The 19,960-nt window shown below is 41.3% G+C and overlaps 1 protein-coding gene across 2 annotated transcripts in view; it reads left to right on the top strand.

The window, feature by feature from the left end:
- TBL1X (transducin beta like 1 X-linked) overlaps positions 1-11,495 on the top strand; it is a 190,022-nt gene extending 178,527 nt beyond the window's left edge. For both annotated transcript variants that reach the window (XM_064407742.1, XM_064407741.1), the window contains 6 exons: positions 301-422; positions 1,843-1,917; positions 3,815-3,942; positions 5,074-5,239; positions 6,031-6,132; positions 7,132-11,495. In XM_064407742.1, the coding sequence (XP_064263812.1) occupies positions 301-422; positions 1,843-1,917; positions 3,815-3,942; positions 5,074-5,239; positions 6,031-6,132; positions 7,132-7,158 (620 nt within the window). In that variant the 3' untranslated portion in view covers positions 7,159-11,495. The remainder of the gene's footprint in view (positions 1-300; positions 423-1,842; positions 1,918-3,814; positions 3,943-5,073; positions 5,240-6,030; positions 6,133-7,131) is intronic.
- Positions 11,496-19,960: the final 8,465 nt, after the last annotated feature.

The raw sequence follows: 19,960 nt of genomic DNA, 5'->3' as shown, positions 1-19,960 counted from the left end.
GATATGCATAGCTGGGAGCAGAGAGGGTGGAGATAGTGTTTTGCCCCCTCTTATGTAACTTGACCCAAAAGATTCTCATAAGTAGATGCCATGCAAAGTATCCAGATTATCCACTGGAATAGAAAAAATACTTTGTGCCCTTCAGACAGTCCCTATCAACCCTGTAACTGGCAGCAGGTGACAGACCAAGAACTAGCCTGTAGTCTGTTTCATGCAGATAGATGATGGGAGGAAAATTATTTGGGATAGCTGTTTCTTTGTCGTGATCCCTGATATTCCTTCTGTTTTTTGTGTTCACAGCTCCTGCTCTGGATGTAGACTGGCAGAACAACACTACTTTTGCCTCCTGCAGTACTGACATGTGCATCCATGTATGCAGACTTGGCTGTGATCGTCCCGTTAAAACCTTTCAAGGACACACAGTAAGTTTAAGAAGTCAAAAATGTTAGTGGTAAAGTCACAGCAACATGTTATCTCATAGCAGATGGTGGGTTTGCAGAGTATGTTCTAGCAGCAAAGGGGTTACACCCCGTTGTTTCCCTAATGGTATATTCCTTGGGAGTGAGGGATTCACTGCCTGTGAGAAGGGATAAAATGTTCTGTATCAGCACAGGAGGCAACACCTCTGGCTTAAGCAGTGAGAGTGTTTCTAGGTAGCATGAGCTGCAGAGTAAAGGCACATTCATAAATAAGATTGTGTTTTCCACTGGCTTAATTTCCTTTACTAAATGAGAGCTATGAATAAGGAGAGAACAGTTTGCTTCCCATCACTGTTCAGTTTTAGAATCAATTTAATCTAATAAGTTATATTAAAGATGTATTTCCCTACTCTTTTCTTGGTGGAATTTAATGACTGTCAAAGGTTGCTTTTTCTAGGTTTCATTTGTGAGGAAAGCTGTGATCATTTACTGACCCATAATTCAGATGTTAGCTTCCAGAATTATGTATTTGGAGACCTTTATCTTAGTCTGTGGTTAAACTGATATTTTGTGACAGGTTGTACATTCCTAAAATAGACTGGTGCTTTTTATAATTATATGAACTGCACTGTTTTGTATGTGATCCAAACTTTCACTTCAAATATATCTATACTTGTTTTTAATTATTACTGAAACTTGTAAAATGTATAAAGAAAAATTTAAATACATTCCAGGATTGTTTTCACTGAGACCCTGGGCCAATTTATATTTTTAAAAAAACAGTGTTTCCCTTTTTATAAAAAACTTTTTTTCTCTTTACCTATAGCTGTGGCAGAGCAGGGTAAACTTACTCATTACCAAGGGGATACACTAGGCTTAGTTAATTACAAAGTGCTAGAAAGACTGATAGAGAAAGCATCCTAAACTGTTTCACATTCCAGCATGGAATTCATTTACACATAAACCTCTCTTTAGAGAGACCAGCATTGTTGTAGAGCTACACTATGAAGAATTATCAAGTCCACAAAACAGAACACCCCACCAGTATCATTATTTTCTGTTGAAAATTTGTAGCACCAAGTCTACAGAACATTAATGAAAGAAATGCCCCAGTTTTAAAAAGAAGGTAATGCTGTATCATCAATCTGTCTGGGTTTATTTAAATCCTAGGAAATGACAAAAGGATAGGAGCAACTTTGAGCCAGAACACACATCAGAAGATTGTTTGTGTGTATTGTTCACAATCACAGGATGGTTCCACTCCAAAATGCCACTTAAATAGCATGCTGGGGAGGCAGCAGCACCAGCCCTGTAATTTGTGGGTGAACTTGTTCCATGCATAAACCTTGAGTGCCCTCTGCTGAGTGCCCAGTACGATGCAGTAACTGGAATATTTGCTTAATAATGTCATTCTTGATTTCAGAACGAGGTGAATGCAATCAAATGGGACCCATCTGGCATGCTGCTAGCATCTTGTTCCGATGACATGACATTAAAGGTAAAACAATTTCCATTCCTGTTTCTCAAGAAGTGAGGACAAAAAACTATGTCTCTTTTTCAGTCTCCTTCAGAATGATGGTAGTGTATCACTTCAAATTCTGCATGAACAGAGTTCCATTCTGTCCCATATTTCTTGAAGCAAATGAAAAATTGAAGAAGAAGAGAAGCGAACACTGGGGAAATTAAGGCATCCTGTCCAAATAAGTGTTACATGACTGATCTGCCATTGTCACAAAAAAGTCATAGTTTAAGTATAGATAATATAGAGCTTGAGCAGCCCAAAACCCTTTCTCATTTTTCTTTTCCAGCCACATCAAATGAAGGCTGTCTGTGTAGGAGTAGCTGTATGATGTTATAGCAAAGCCCTCCTGCTGGACTGTTGATTTACGCTAATTCCTTGAAGAAAGCAAATATCCCAGGAAGGATTTGGTTTTGTGGCTAGAATTGTACCAGTAACAGTTTCCTCGCAGTATGGTTGTGTTAGTTAAGACTCAGATCTCCTTGCACTGCTGATTGACACAGCTGAAGCTTGGGATGTTTCTAGCATGAAACTGAGACAGCAGCAGAATTTGCAGATGGGAGCTAAGAGAATGTCAGCATTATGAATATTTCCTGTTCATAGGTAGACTGACTTCTGCTCTGTGTTTGCCACATAGCCACTGAGGTTTTCATCATTCTGGATTCCAAATGTTTTATTGCAGGCTAGTGACAGAGCTGGAAATTTACAAAAAACAAGGGCAAAAGGGAGCAGCTTTCCTGTCACGCTGCCACAAAGCAGTATTGCATAACTGTTCTTGTTCTGCTTAAACACCCTGACCCAGTGGTGGCACATCTTTTTGGTGCCCAGTTGAATGCTGTGTTTTAAAAACCACCATGGTTCAGTGTTGTTGTTACCAGCTCAAGTTCCTGGCCGTTTAATTTGGCACAAGAGCTAGTGGTTTGCTAAGCCTGGCCTCACCTGTTTATAAAAACCTTCAGTGACAGAGATGGCAAATGCTCCAAATTAAGGCAATTATTCTTCCTTTGTAGATCAGTCCTCTCCAACTTCTTTCTTCTCTTATTTTTGGAATTCACAAGCTTTTCCTATAATTTCTTGGAACGTGCTGCCTGTCAGCCATAGAACATGGCTGAGCTTTGTGTAGCATTTCCAAAAGCAGTCTCAGGTACTGGTGGGAATTCAGCATAAGAGCACATCATTCTCTTGGTCAGACTTACAACAGCTGAGTTAAATCATTACTACATTTTCAGTATCTCTCTGAAATTGACTGACTAAATTTGAGTTATTTTCCCTGCTGGGAATTCCTTCGTCTTACTTTCTCAGTTAGCTGAGAAAAAAAAAGGTTCTAAATTACCTGTCATCTCTATTGAGTATATTCTTCATCTTACACTGAAGTATTTGACCATGTAACACTACAGAAACAGCTGACTGTCTTCCATCTTCTGTACTGTTAAAAATAGGAGGGAGACAAATGGAGTTCAGGAGGAAAAGGAAAATTTTACTAGCATAAGAGAAAATTGCTGTGTTCTAAGCAGTTGCTGCAATTTTCTTCTCATTCTTTAAAAAGCCTGCTATTGCAATGTATAAATAAAATTCTGGTTAAACTACTTCAAATAGATAAACTTCTGTGTGAAAATAGTTACAAACTTTTGGAAGTACAGCAATTCTTGAGTTCTTAACTATTGAATAAGTACTATTAACTGTGTAACTCTTCTCCCTACTGGAGTTATTTTAATGTATGTGCCAAATTGCTGCATTAATAAATTATATTTATGTCTATTCAGGTGAGTCAAGATCACAAATAAACAAATGGTAAAATAACACAGAACTGAAATAATTCAGTTGAGAAGAGATTAATAATGTTGCCATTTTCCTCCTCCATTATTTCTCTGATTAGATATGGAGTATGAAGCAAGATACCTGTGTACATGATCTTCAGGCTCACAGCAAAGAGATTTACACTATCAAATGGAGCCCTACAGGACCAGGCACCAGCAATCCAAACTCCAACATCATGTTAGCAAGGTAAAAAATAAACCTCTTTTTCTTGCCTGCCAAGAAGAAGAAGAATCATCTTTCTGACATGTAACCATACTGTGACTTTGCCATCAGTCTTCCTGCAGACAATTCCACTAAAAAGTATCTGTGTATGTAAGTCAGGAAGATGGATACAAAGGGAAGAGGTTTGTATTTGAAAGAAGGGGAACAAAGAAAGAAAATTGAGTCATGTGGTGTTTTAACTCTCCAGCTGCCGTGACAAAATGGTTGTAAATTTGGCACTGTACTTTCACATCCAGCATTGCATTACTAGGAGTGAAAATCTTGAGGCAGGTGCTCTCAAGATTCAGGCAGCTGGAATCGTTTCTAACTGGAGTCATGCAACGCACCTGGGCAGTTAGAGAAAATGTTTGTAGCCTTCTTAGCTAATAGAGAAAAGCTTGGATAGTCTTTGAAGTTTCACTTGAAAATCTGTGCAAAATTCTTCTTTGAGCTTAGGAGATACATTTACTGGAGAGTGCCAGTTGATGGTAGTATGGTGGGTTTGTCAGATCAGCTCATGGCATGTGCAGTGTGGGGAGAAGCTGTATCAAAACTCCTTAGTCTGGGAGTGGACATGGAAGAACCTCACTTTCCTGGACTTATTCTTTTAATGTTACTTTTAATGCAGATTTTTTCCTTTGCCTTTCTCCAAGCCCACAGTTTGGGATTTAAATGGAATGTAGCAAAAATATCACCAAAGCAAAGTGAAGAGAGTTCTAGAGAATTATAAAATGCTAATTCATTAAACAGGGTGAATCCATTAGGAGTAAGATCTTCCTCAACCCATTTATCTTATTAATGACAAGATATAGTTGACCTTCCTGAATAACAGGAGGTAGAATCTCAAAAGTGGGGAGCTTGGCCTTCTTAGGGCTACATAGAGCACACCTACATAGGCCCTAAGGGTCCTCATACAAGAATTCAGTTCTATAGCTGTAGTTCTTAAGATAAAAAACATGCAGGTGGTACATTTTAGCTTTTCTGTTTGAAACATTATGTCTTGCTTAGCCAAGGGAAAAAAAACCTTTGGTATTCTCTTATAACATCTATGGTATCACAGTGCAAGTTGACTAACACCCAGATTATGACACTGTTGTGTTTGAATGCTTCTTGCAGTGCTTCGTTTGATTCCACGGTTCGGCTGTGGGACGTGGACCGAGGAGTCTGCATCCATACCTTAACAAAGCATCAAGAGCCTGTCTACAGTGTAGCTTTTAGTCCTGACGGAAAATATCTAGCCAGTGGGTCCTTTGACAAATGTGTCCATATATGGAATACTCAGGTACTGTTTTGCCTCATGTGAAGCACATCTGGTTTAGATGACACATTAATAGCAAAGGCTTAAATGGAAAACGTGTGTACCTAGGTCATGCATGACCTGCCTGCCAGGGTGAACCTGCTTGTATTGGCTGGCACAAATCCATGGCAGTTGAGTCACTCAGGTGCAGTGAGGTGACTGCCCAGAACAGTTCTGCTCAGTCTGCTTTGTATGCTAAAACAAGTAGCATGCATGAAAATAGGTATGTTGCTTTGGGTCATCAGCTTTGTGAAGCAAAAGTGTAGATTAGAATTAAGGAATACTTTTTATTTAGTTACAAACTGAGTTCAGCTGTGAATCTGATGATCCTTGCTTAGATGTTGTAGGAGAAACAAAGAAAAGGAGTTATAGATACAAAGATGTACAGGCAGGGGACTGGTGATATTCTGGAGAAAAGTGGGATGTCATAGTTCCACAGATGGAACTATGGATACTGGTAGCTCACAACCTGAATTAGCAGCAAACTTTAGAGAAGAACGTATCAGCCTAACTCCCCAGGTCTTTACTGTTACAGAGTTGACAAAAACAGATGTCTTGAGTCCTACTGTTTCTGGAGGAGCTTGTTGCTCTTCATTGCAAGGACCAGTTTCCTGTTTCTTAACAAGATTCCATCACAATATGGAGGTGGCCATAGATACGGAGGTGGTCATAGCTCGGTGATCTGAATAGCTCCCCCTTTTCACGTAGAGCCACATGACAGAGGAAAAGAAGGGGAACTTCTGTATCCAATGTCTGCATGCTGTTTTGCTTTGTAGAGTGGAACTCTAGTACATAGCTACAGAGGCACCGGGGGCATCTTTGAAGTCTGCTGGAACGCTAGAGGAGACAAAGTGGGAGCAAGCGCGTCAGACGGATCGGTAAGGATCATCAAACAGTGCAAAGGTTGGGTGGAGATTTCTTTTCTGGGAGCATCAACAAAAAACAGGATGTTATATTTGCTTCCTAGGGACACAACCGAACACAGAGGCAGCTCAAGACACAAATAAGTAGCTCTGTGTAGTGTATTAAAAACGCTTGTGCTTTGAAAGGTTGAATACTAGGAGGTGGTATTCCTGTCAGAAATGAAGAATTGTGGAATAGGTGAATACTCCTGAAGATGAGAATGACTTCGAAGTACATATTTGACAAGAACAACAGTTGTGTTGTTTCTGTCGTTATCTGTCAGCATAATGAAGAGCAGATCACAGCAGTCAACTCTGTAACAAACACCCTGGGGCTTTCAGTTTGATTTGATACTCAAAGATTTTGTCATGTGGTAGAGGAGAAATATTGCCATGGATACTGATTATCTTTACTATTTTTTGCTGTTAATGTTACTTCTAAAAAAATTCAATTGTAGCATGATCAGCTTGTGCAGGACACACCTGGCTGGCTGGCATAACTACTTTGGAAAGTATTTTTAAACTGGTTTTAACAAAGAGAACACCTATGACATAATTCAGTTGTTTGAGCTTAGTTGTTCCATCTCAGACAGTGCCATGCCTGGCCCCAACAGCTGCTCCCAATGGGCACATGTCCACATGTCATGCTTACCAAGCCTGCATCTGTTTTGGATATATTTCAGAAGTGGAAGTGGACATGATATTTGGGAACTGAATAGATCCCAAAATCTTATGAGATGTGCCACCAAAATGTTTGTTTGTAAACCAATGAAAGCCCAGCTAAGTGTTAAATGTGTGGGTTTCACTTGGGCTTTCTGCCATGTCATTTTGTCCCTGCAATGTCAGTTTGTGTGCTGATTTGAAGCTGGGGAGTGTAACATCCAGCTGGCTGGTCCACCTGTGTACAGGGTGCATGAGTGGGATTTCCACATCACCTTCACAAATGGTTCTTAACGCGGGCTCTTCTCTCCGCAGGTTTGTGTCCTAGATCTGCGGAAGTAAAAGTGAAATGTTTTAGAGAAAATTTCAAATGGACCAGCAGTGAATGTGTGGGGAGAAGCACTCTTCAAAACTATTCTTAACAGCTCCAGAACTGTACAAACTTGAACAAAGTTAGAGTGTACCATGAAACCGACTCTCCCTGGCCACAGGTGACTTGTATTTTGTCCGTAACCTTCATCAAGGAGTAAAAACGCAGTCACTTCAGAGGGGGAGGGAATGGTTTCCACCTGGATCATTCAGCCTTGGAAGCATGAAGCCACCAGCTAGGCATTGCACTGTTTGGTTTGCATCTGAGAACTTGCTCTGATGGCTGGGGAAAAAAAAAGCTGTGCCAAAAAAATTAATAAAAAGGAAAAAAAAAAAAAGAAAAAAAAAAAGAAAAATGCTGTGATAAACCAAAAGGGAAAAAAATCCTCCTCAATGCGGTGTTGTATTTTTTCCTTCCAATTTGGACACTACAGTTGCTCTCCCAAAGGACGTTCAAAGACCAGTTTGTACTGATGAAATGCTCAACTTTGTAATCACAACACTTTCTATTTTCTAGACTACTTTTTTTGTTCAGTGGTTTTTCTATCAGCTGGAATATTACAGCCTGGAGGATCCCAGGCTTAGGATGATACTTTTGTTTTCCTTTTATTTCTCCCTTCCACTCCCAACTTTTCCTTCCTTTTTTTTCTCCTCTTTCTTTTTGCTCCCCCTTTTTTTTTTCCCTGTATGCCCATAGTAGATGCAGCCAGGTGGACATGACAATGAAAATTTTTGACAGACTGCTTCTCCTCTCTTCTATAACTTCCTTTTCCTTTCTTTCTCTTCATTTAAAAGAAAAAAAAATCCTCCATGCTTCAGATCTTAGCGTCTAAGGGCACTTTCAGCAAATTGTGTAATAAGTGCTTTATATAAGAATGCAGTGCTGGGGAAGATTTTTACAGGAGAAAGATGACTTTTAACAGAAAGAACCCAGTGTATTTTTGGAAAAAAAATATTTTTTATGTTAAACAGTTTTAAAAGCCTAAAATGGCCACAAAATGTAGACCAGTTGTGTAATTCAAGCAAAAAAGAATGACACAGAGTCCAGGGAACATGAAAGGCGCAGTATCCTTTTTCTCTCCTCTCTCAGAAAGTGCTGTAAGAAAAAATGGTGTTTGATACAAGAAATACCAGTCCTTTACTAAAGTCCTTTTCCAGCAGCCAGCCATTTACATAGTCTCATTCCATTTTTTATGGCTGTTTGATGATGTAAACTTATTCAAAGAGATTCAGAAGCCTGAGACTATAACATTCATTTTCTCTAGTCTGTATTTTTGTTTGTTTTCAGTAACCAGGAGGAAATGCTTGTGTATCTTCTTTCCTCTAGAGATAGTTCAGATCTTGACAGAATATGGATTTGGCTGCCTGTGGCCTTGCTGAGCAGTGCTGTCTTCCATATTCATTGTTCCAGTCAGTCAGTGGGGTTTTACCACTGACTAAATGAGACCAGGTGAGCTGAAATATATTGACTGCATCTGTCACTGTTGAAGAATGGACTCTGGCCAAGCTCCTGTCCATCCGTGGACCACACACACCAAGAAGAAGGCTCTGCCATTGCAGTGGTGGTGCTGCTGTCACCACAGGTGTGCTGCATCCTGCAGGGAAAGCTCTGGGTCTGCACTTGGAGGCTCACTGTCTGCCCTTGAACTTTGGCCTTGAGGGTGTCCTCAGCATGATGCTCAGAAGCAGTGAATTCATTAGGTTATGACATCATATGTAAGTTCCATCTCAACATGTAAACCACTGAAAAGTTGTGGGAGTGAAATGATCAGAACAGCAATGGAGAGTTCCAAAGCACCACCTATCCAGTTTGGACAAGGTTTCCTTACTGCAGCCGTGACACCTGCACAGATGGCAGCTGAGGACTCCACTACTCTAATTGAGGAAATGACAAATGCAAAGAAGGACACATAGGCAGAGTTTACTGGAAGTGCTGTAAACTATAAGGCAGCCTTGGGGTGGTGTCAGGCATGACTTTGACAGATCCTCAGAACTGGCTGAGTCATGCAGGTATCTTCTCCACAGCCTAGGCTAGGATCTGTAGGAGAGAGTAAACAGGCCACAAACCTCTTAACAAATGTAGAGCTTTGTGGCCCGAAGTCTCTGTAACACAGCATCTTCCCCTTGGTTTGACCAGAGCTGCTGGAGGTGAGATTTGATCTGAGCAGATCCAGAGCCCTCGGGCTGAACTGGTGGTGTGAGACCTGCTGAGCTCCGGGGCATCATCGTGGAATCTGAGCACCATCTTTTCCCTGGAGTTTTCTTTTCTGTATGCTTGTAGGGGATCTTAGTCCTTCTAGTGGAACTAGACACTGCAGCTTCAGCTGCATTTCTTAAAGATACACCTTTGAAAAGGAGAAAAGAACAGAAGGAAGCAACTGCTGAAAAGAATGGAAAGAAGTAACTGCTAAAAGTATTAGTCCTGAGTTGAAAACAGTTATGTGGAATTATGGTTACTAGTGATAGTTAGGGTTGTTTGTAATTTATCTCAAATAATTGGATGCCAGGCAGTATCAAGGATTATTTTTGGTGTTAAATGCTTTTATTGCTTTTATGTGCTGGTTTTAGTTTTTTTGCACCAAGAGCATGGCTGTAGATCACCATGTGGCAGTTTTGCACTCTTTTCTAATAACCACATGTACCTGCTAATTGAGAGTCACTACTTTTTTTTTTTTTTAAGAGGACTTGCTCAAAGAGCCTTGAACTTGAATACAAAGGCGTAATGTGGTTTTATGAAGCATTGTTGGACAATGATTTGCTTGCAGTCATTGCATGTAAACGGTTAAATTCCTACACTGCTTTTTGGTGGCGTTTCTGAGGATGACAAGCAGAAGTTGCCGGTCTGTGGGAGGGCAACGCTGATGGGGCTCTGGCCTTGCCTCTGTCCCTTGAGTGACACCTGAATAGGCCAGACCTCAGGATTTGAAGAGATTAATTTGCTCAGTGCTCCATGACTGGCTGGCTCCACAGCCCGTGTTTCATAGTTGTTCCCAGGATAGCTACTGTAGATAACAGGGCAGTGTCTGTGACACCTGTTCCTTTTTATCCATTCTTTTAAATTAGTCAGAACACCGCTTTGCTTGCCTACATGGAGATAAGAAGCCAAGAGAAACAAAATTTGAATATCAATTGGTTTGCAAAGTTCACGTGTGAGAGAGGCTGCTGCTCCAGAAAGTTTTCTATATGGACAATCAGAGTTCAAAGCAGTGTATGTGAGGAGCTAAGAAAATTCGCTTTTCTTACCATCCACAAAATCCTAAAGACTGGACAGATGCTGTAGTAGATAGTTTTCAACTGAAATGAGAGCTGTTATGGAAGGCAGGAGGTGTAGTTGCAAAGGTTGATCTTAACCTAAGGACATGGTTTCTCCAGGACGGGAGCAGTGGGGGAGAGAGCCTTTTCCAGGCTGTGGTTCAAGGTGGGTGTCTCAGCCCAGAGCTGCAGCTCTGTGCTCCTGGGAGCTCTCCCTCCCCTCCAGCATTCCCCAGCTGGCAGAGCCTCTCCCTGAGTCCCCTGCAACAGAACTGCACAAAGCAACAGCCCAGGGGACTTAGTTAGATTTCTTCCTAGAATTCTGTTTAGAGCTCTTTGTAACAGAAGAGAAATGGAAAAACCTAAGTGACCAAACAGGATTGTGAAACCATCCAGAGACTTGCTGGATTTTTATTATTGCTGGCTGTCTGGAACTGGCCTGGGAGTGAAAAAACCCCAGTTTCTGAAAAACCACTATATTCTGTGGGTTAGAAGGATACTGAATCTTTTATGTAGGAAACACTGGGTCCCTTATGGGGCAATAAAGGGCCTGACTTACAGGGTTATACACACATTAACCCCATGCTACATCTTAGAAATTTCCTTTTAATTTGTTTAAAAAAAAAAAAAAAGAAAAAAATAGCTAATTTTAGAGCCAAGTGAAGTGCACTTTGTCAAATGTAAGGGTCTGCTTTGTTTTTGGGTTTCTTTTTCTTTTTCCCTTTTTAATTTTTCCTCCTTTTTTTTTTCCTCTTACTGCCTTTTTAAAAGATGTGGTTCTTTGTCAATTGCAGAAATGTTCTTTCAGCCACTCACTGAAATTCTGAATTCTGGCTTCTGCAGTTTTTATTGTCTGTGTCAGACTTGCAGCCAGACTTGGTTCTCATTTAAGCATTTCCCAGGTTCTGTTGAAACAGCATCAACTCTTATTTTGTTTCTCCCCCACCCACACTTTCTTCAAATTCACCTTGTGTATTGTAGCTCATTTGTTTTAAGGAGAGAATCAACAGATCATATTCAGTGTCTTGAATAAATTGCTATATTTTGATATTAGAGAATTCTGTGCGTGTTGTTCCTTATTCTTTTCTGGCTGTTTTGCATCCTGTGTGTAAGAGCTGGGGTTGAGTGACAACATTGCAATGTGGGGTCACATTGTGGTGTCACAGCTTAAGTTGTGATGTGCTGTCACTGGCCTGTGGGTGTGTAAAGAACTTGACTATGGGTTCATAGGTTTCTGTAATACTCAGGGCATGGACACTTTAGCCTCTAATTTTCTTTACTTTATTACAGATTGCCACAAATGTCACAACTCACCATTAGCAAGTAGACCTATAATAAATAAAGCAAATATATCTATATGTGTATACATATATAGTTATTACAGGGTAGTATCTGCAGCGTTGGTATAGCAACAATCAGTGATACAACAGCAATAAATTTATAGCAACAATCAAATATAGCAGCACCCAATAGTAATAGCAATTAAGTGTGTGTACATATATCAATTACAGGTTGTTACTACTGGAACTTGGCAGTAATACAACAGCAGATGCACTTAGGATAAGTTAATTACACGTGTAGATTAGACACCAAGCTGTAGATCTCAGAAGGGGCCCAGCCATCCCAGAGGGGAGAGGATAAAAGAGGCCAGCCCCAGACCTGAGTGAGTGAGGGAGCAGTAGAACAGGCAGGATCTCCCTCCAGGTACAATCCATGTCACAGAGTTTGGAGTCAGCAAGGCTTCCCCAACGATGGCCCAAGGTCTTGCAGACCTGTGTAGGAAAGGAACAAGGATGTGCAGTGCAGGAAGAGAAAGAGAAGCTGATTTGGATAGAAAATCATTTCTCTATCACAGACACATAAGAGGGTACAGGACACCACCACTTTGCGCAGCCAATCCATGCGTAATTAATTTCTGGTTTTCACCTGGGACACCTGACAGATTATGATTTCTGTTCTGTTTTAGAACTTGTCCTGCTCTTACAGCTGAAATACCCAGTGGAAATTACCAATACATTCTTTCTCAGGATGTTATCCCCTTTTTCCAGACTATTTTTCAGCTTTTCAGATTATGTTCCTATTACGGTTCCTTGGACTTGCACTTTCTGAAGGTATCTCAGGATGTCTCTGGTACCCAGCTGCATTTCTCAGTGCTGCACTTCTCAAAAATGCTTCTGGTCCCCAGGCTCACATCTCCTAGGCTGGCCAGCAATTTCTCTCCCTGAATTTTGGCAGACTTCTCCTGTTGAGTACTTTTTCCCTCTGAATCAAGTCACCTTTATGGCTGTTCACATCACATGTTTACAGTTTGATTTTATTTCCTCCCCTGCTGTATTTATTGGAAATTTATACAGCTGGTAAGGCACCAATTTGAGTAAGATTGGGTTGAAGTACTTTTAAAAGTTTCCCTCAAACTTTAAAATAAGTTTCCTGAAAAGGACATTTCTCCATATAAAATAAATTGGACTCTAGTTCTGCTCAAGGTAAATTGTTAATTTTTCTTTACCCAGGCTAAAATTCAACCTTGCTTAAGCAGTTGGAAGTTTTTGAAGAACTTCACATGAGTGGAATATTCTGAAGTTGTCACAGTCATCCCCTATGTCAGGAGCTCCCATGGGCTCCTTTCTCTGCTTAGGGCTTAAGGCACTGACCTGAAAGGATGCAAGGGGAGGGGGATTTCTTAGCATTAACATGCTGAATGTTGTGTAGATTTTGGTTGGGTTTTATTCCACAAAATGGTTTCCATGGTACTTGGGGGGATTCAACATGAAATGGGGTTCTTGCTTTGTGACCATGTAAGAGGCTGAACCATTGACCTGAGCTAAGGCTAATTGTCCAAAGCCTTCAAAAGGAATTAGTGCTCAGAACAAAAACAGTCCTGTGTGTCACATCATCTAGTTCTGAGGTGTTTAAGGACCCAGAGCATTAAGTTAGGATTAATACATAACATTTGGAAAGACAGAGGGGCTAGAAAAGCCAGTGTGCTGATGATGAGCACCTCAACACATCATGTATTCAAAAAAAGAGAATGCAATGTACTTTCATGACACTTGTGTCAGTTCATGTTCTGACATTTGCTCAGCACTTACATCTTCGTAACAGCTTCTCAAAATAAAAACATGAGAGCTAAGGAGACAGCTACAGTGGGGCTGGAGCTTCAGGGGTAGTGCTGTATAAAACTTCTCACTTTACTTGCTTCTTAAGTAAATGCTTTGTCATTGTCCTATTTTTAGTCATGTTATTTTTCAAGCATGTTTTCAGACAATGTATGACTGTCAAGCTAAAATTGTGGTTTAGTTTTCCTGCATTTATCCTATATATATATATATATATTTACTTAACCTGAAAATTATGTGACAACTAACACTGGAAGCATTGAGCAGTCCTAAACACTTGCTTCTCACTTCTGTCAGTGTGCAATACAATTAAGGGTACTTTTAGAGCTATTCTGGGAAGATGAAATATTGCAGCATCTCACTCAAAACTACTTCTTTCCCTGCCATCATTTGTATCATTTCCGGCCAAGGGTGAGATCAGCACTGACCATTAAGAGCACATGCAATTTCATTTTGAAGCTCTGTGGTATAAAAAATAATTTTTAAAGCTTTGAAGTCTTTTAAGTGAAGAAATTACTCACTTGGCAAGGAATTTATCATCATTGCTGACTCCTTTCCCAATAGGAAGGAAGATCTTTTGTTTCCTTAGAGATAGGGTTTTTTTCCACTTCCTTTTGAATATATTCAAAAAACCCAAAGAATACAAAACCTAATAGTTGCAGGAAAGCAGCTATATCCTCTTTTATGGCTGCAAGGTCTAACATCTTTTACCTTCAAAGAAGAAGCCTTGACTTCACCATATAATTCATTAGTCATTATTTCAATACAAGAGCTCAAAAAAAGATTCTGCTCATCACTTTGCTATCCTTCCCATTAAATACTGGGACAAAGTTGACATCCTTGTCCTTCACTAGAGGAATTCGTCACAGTAAAATGCACAACAGACATAAATGGATTTGGCTGCAAAGCACTGCCATTTTGCAGTTCCAAAACTGAGAATTACCTCCCTAGGCTTCTGAAAACCCATGGTGTCAAGTGAGTATCACATCCCTACACATTATGTTGCAGTTCCTGGAAAGTTCTGAATCTTTTCTTGAAGGGAAAGACAGAAATGTCAGACCCTTAGGAGGGCATTTGAGACATCCTGCAGTCCTTACAGTCATGGTGTCCTGCCAGCCGGACTGAAGAAGTTGAGTGCCTGCAGAGAATAGTGTCAGTGAGGGCACTGTGGGACAATGAGGGTAAAAAGGAAACAGTGCAGAAATTACAGGGAAAATACAGGGAGCTGCTGCTCCCTGGAACGAGCATGGTGACACATGGTGTCACATGTGTGTGTCACATGGTGTCACATGTGTGTGTCACATGGTGACACACACAACACAATCTAAGGGGGACTCAACAGAGGATGGAGCAGAGCAGAGACCACAGCCAGGATTTGTCCAAAGGGGGCTCAGTGGTACTTCCTAGCTGAAAAGCAGCTATGCTTTCCAGCTATTTCCTGGCTTGCATCTGCATAGCACCTGAAAAACAAGGGAGATGAAGGAAGCCCTTGAATTAGCAACCATGACAAAATCCCTCTCCTTGGACTGACACGTCCCCATCCCAAGTTTATCTCAGGTACTCTGGTGACAAACCCACCCCCAAGGTACCACCACCCCACAGTGAGTAAGGTGTGTGGCTTAAGTCATTCTATCTAAATATAAAGAAATAGTATAAAAGTAAGTTGAGAATGGGAAGAAGTAAGGGAAGTCTCCAGAGTAACTTGTGGGGTCTGCCAGAACCTGGCTTCTCCCTCACAGGGGATGCCTGTTGGGCAAGATCTGTATTCCATGTGCATGGAGTGATTTTCTCAAGCTATGTTTTGTTAGGATTAGAGCTTGTCACTGTTGCTTTGAATTATATATTGGTTTGAAAATGTTTTTTTCAGTCAGACACTATCTCCCACAGTTCTTGATCCCTGACCTGTCATAGCTTCATTAATAAAGAGTGTTGTTCTGTAACCTGTTAAAGTGAGTCCTTCAAGGGCGTTGACAGAGTAATCAAATGCTGAGTTTGAGAAAGCCTCCCCGTTTCACATGACAGGCAACCCAGACTGCCAAGACAGAGATCTGATGGGAAAAGCCCTCAGCATGGTGTTTCCTTCCTTGAAGCCCTGGACAGTGGCTGCTTGTCAGCTTCTTTCCCAGAGGCTGGTTTGGGGAGAATCATGAGAAATTTGTGTGCAATGAAATGACCGTGTCTAATCATTTACCCACTCACCTTCCTCCACAGAGGATGACAAGGCAGAGAGCCTGTGCTTCAGTCAGTTCACACAGACATCCTTTTTTTTTTTTTTAATATCCCCATTAAAGGTCCAGGTCTCATGACTTGATCAAAGAATACATATCAAAGCAATTTTTAAAAATGTAACCTTTCTAATCCACCAACATTTGGCATCTTGACTTAGGTCTGCTTCAGTACAGAGACATTGATGAAGACTGTAGTAAGAGCTATAAAAATCTATTCATGTACAAGCAACATGAGTTTTTAAGATATAATCATAGATCTATATAGAGTGGTAAAAAATGCGTTGGTACAAAATAATTTTTAAAAAATGCTCTGGACTCTACCAGAGTCTGGAGTCTACAAAAGATTAATAAATTGAGGTGTATTTCTCCAGATGCAAATTTGGAAACTGAAGGTGTTGGTATGGGTAGAAAACAGCACTTGTCTTCACTGTACAAGTTCCACCAGCCCCCTGGAGACTGGGGGAGCAGTAGATTAACTGCATACATCACTGGAGAGCCCTTATCAATAAAAATCCCAACATTCCTGTCTGTACAAAATAGCACATTTCTGCCTGGTTTTTGGTTCTGCAATGACAGAGAAGGAAGCAGGTGGGACAGAGGGACTAGTCTGTGCACAGCTCTAAGCTGAAAAGTTGTCTCACAGCTTTTATCACCAAGCCTTACAAAACTTTTACTTTACAAACAACCACCAACAGCCTGATCTACTTCTTGAGCCAAGTCTATTCCAGTAGGAACTGAACAGCAGCAGTTCTAGCAGAAAAGGAGAAATTTAATTTTATTACATATCACTACTTGAACTGCTCCTTCCCATTCTGAACCACAAAAGGGTTGGTGCTCATTCCTTCTTTGGTGGAATGATAAGCTGATCAGCTGCCAAAATAAAATTAATTTAAGAAAATTAATACCATCTTGCTTTCTCCTGTACTATTTTGGCCTAATTCATTCATGTTTTCTTTCTCCATGCTATACCCTGCATGCTTTGGGCTGCGGAAGATACTATTACCCAGCAAGTGCTGTGTATCTGGATTTTTTTCTGAAATGGAAGGTCCATTTGGGCATGCCTCTCTCAAACAAATACTATATAGAGGCCTCTTGGAGGCCCATGTAGTAAATAATTTCTTTAGTTGGTTGAAATAAAACAAAACCAACCAAACACCCCAAGTGTCATTGGAAAATAGCCCTGAAAAAAAATTAGAGGAGGCAAAGCACTGGCAATTTTATAAGAAAATGTTGCTGGAATTTTTGGTGGTGTGTTTGAAGGATATTTATGAGCAGTGAACTGAATGTTAAAATTTTATTCTTATGAAAATTTAACTTAGAGTATTTGTTCATCACTTCAGGTAGTATCTTCTGGGATGCTTGTTTTTTAATAAAATACAATAACATTTGTAGAAGAAAAAAAAATTCTAAAACAAAACTGATTAATTTATTGTTTGTCCATCAGCAGAAATTATGTTTCTATGAATCTAAAACCTAGGGAGTACTTATATGTGTGTTGTGATGTGTGTGTGTGTGCTCTGACATCTCAGGTTTTGTGTAGCGGTACCTGAATATTTATCAGTGTCTTTCACAAGTGTCTGCAGAACCCAGGCAAAAGACCATCCCACAATTTCACAGGTATGATTAGAATTTCATCTGGAATAGAGTGAATCCATTAAGTGACTATCTACAGTATGATATCTTCACAAAATAAATGCAGACAATACATACCATTTTTGTCTCCCAGTAATGTACCAATAAAGCTAATATTTGAGGATGTTGCCATGAAAAAACAAACAAACACACACATTTTTTTAAGGTTTTTCAGACCCAAAGCTAACAGGCTGGTGCTCAGGCAGCTCTGCTGACAGGAGCTGATGCCAGGGGCAGGCAGCACCAGACATCCTTCACAGCCCCTCTGGGAGCCCTGAGCACGGGGCTGCAGCTCCCTGGGCTTCCCCAGGGTGTAAAAATCCTGCCAAATGGGCCGAGGGGTGTCCTAGCACCAAGGCCAGTGCTGCTTGCATTTCTCCCTTCTTTTGGCCCAGTGCAGAATGAATTCTGTGAGCACGGTGCTGGGGCAGCAGCTCGGGCACGAGCAGCAGCTCCCACTGCCCCGTTCCCTGTGAGATGATGAAGACATCTGGAAGAGAGGAACAATTCTCCTTGTGGAGCCTTGTGGCTGCCTCGGTGCCTTCAGCTCACCCATTCATGCCTTTCACAGGTTTCGTTACTCAACATTGGCCTCATTTCCACTGAAGTCATGGAACTCACTCGGGACAGAGCCCGGCAAGCAAGGGGAAAAGGCCTCTATTTCACTTGAAGATGCTTATAAAAAAGTCTCTTGTCTTTGGCAAAAATATTTTTTGTTAAGGTAGACTTTTTTTTTTTTTAAATTCAGATATTAAATGAAGGCATCTGGGTATATCAGCTTTCAGACTATAAAATCCCCCCTGGGAACTGAGGAAAAACTGCCTTATCTGTAGTCCCCTGTATTGTTCTGGGTGTAATTGCATTCCTAGGGGATGGCTGACTGCCTGCCATGGGGCATTAGCAGAGCTGAGTTGTTACCCAGAGCACTTGGAGTGGCTGGGGGAATGCTTCTGATCCTTGGCAAGCCAAGTCGGGTGCCTTGAGGAAAGGGCTGGTGAGAGGAATGCTGTGCTCCCTGTCACATGCTGCCACATGACCAGAGGCAGGGTGGAAGGACTTTCATTGCCACATAAAATGTGGTGCTCTAGTTGAGTGCTTTTGCCTAAGGAGGGACTTGTTTTGTTGCCTTTTTTTTTCCTCTTTTCCTCCAGGAAATTCGCTCAAGATCTGCAGCAGACCAGGAGCAGCTGCTGTCATGTGGCTACAGCTGCAATGAATGACTGCCAGTGTTCTCATGCTGCCCTGGGTCTTGGTGCCCTCTGAGGGGGGAGGATGCTGCCAGGACACCCCACCCAACACATCTGGTTCCTCACACTGCACAAACCCAACCCCACTGCGTTGTTTTACACCCATGTCTCTAAAACATGCCTGTTTCAGTAAGCTCAGTAACACCCACGGTGTGGTCAGCTCTCCACATTCTCAAGACTTTCCAGGAGGCTCACAGATGCTCACATGTGTGGGTACCTCTGTAGGGCCACCTGGAGGGCAAGGATCCAAGGCCTCCATTTACCCTCTGAGTCCCTCTCAGCTATGGAAAAGCTGGTGAAAAACCAGGATAAGACATGGCTTCATCAACAAAGGTTGTCTTTATTAACAGTCTTGTCATTGTCCCACTCTCCAGAGGATGGAGCACATCTCAATCCCTCACAGCTCTTTTCCACCCCTTAAGACCCAATTTCCTACCCACAGAAGTGAGGGCAGAATCTGCCTGAATTTCATCCCAGTGTGACACCAGGGCACAAAGAGACCCACGGTGCCCTTGGTACTGCCATGTGCCACAGGACAGAGCCCAGGGCAATAGTGGCCACCACCTTGCCAGTCTTCTCATCTCCGGGCACTGGCTTTACAAGGACTCAAATGTACCCTGTGGAGAAGCCTGAAAGCTTCAAAAGCTTCTTGCTGCCCCAAATGTGATGAAACCCAGAAACCAAGAGATGCTGGAGCAGCAAAAACTCTTCCCAGCACTTTCATCACTGAAAGTTTTCCCTTTAGCTGCATGCTCGAATTTTCTCAGCCTTTTGAAAACTTTACCTGCAGAACCCCACGTGACTTAGTGCCCTGAATGATTAAGAGTTTGCTTAGAAAAGTGCAGTAAGAGAACCAACTTTCATACAGCTCACAGCACATTCTATTAACCAGGGAATTTTAACCAGGAAAACAGATTCATGCCTGCATTCCTGGACTGGACTGTGTTCCCTACTTTCCTTTCAGTAAGATTGCATCTTCTTCAGCTGCCAGTTTCGATGTCCACACTTGCATGTCTGTTCCTTAAAAAATTAATAACTAGACATCATCCGACCTGTCTGATGTCAACTACCATGTGGTTTAGTGATCTTCCTCTGGGATTACTGTAAACTTGAGATTCCATAAAAATTTTAAAAATTTTTGGAGATCAGATAACTCATTATCAGGATACACAGAGGGAAACACTGAAGTGTAAGTCAGGTATGGTTATCCAGGGGATGGGGGGGATCACATTTAACATTTCACTTTCTAGCTCCACGTATTTGGTCTATGAGAAGAAGGGCTTAGTGAGAGATGTAGTTA

This window comes from Passer domesticus, chromosome 2, assembly GCF_036417665.1.
Source record: "Passer domesticus isolate bPasDom1 chromosome 2, bPasDom1.hap1, whole genome shotgun sequence".
Lineage (NCBI taxonomy): Eukaryota > Metazoa > Chordata > Aves > Passeriformes > Passeridae > Passer > Passer domesticus.
This window is presented reverse-complemented; position numbering and strand designations above follow the sequence as displayed.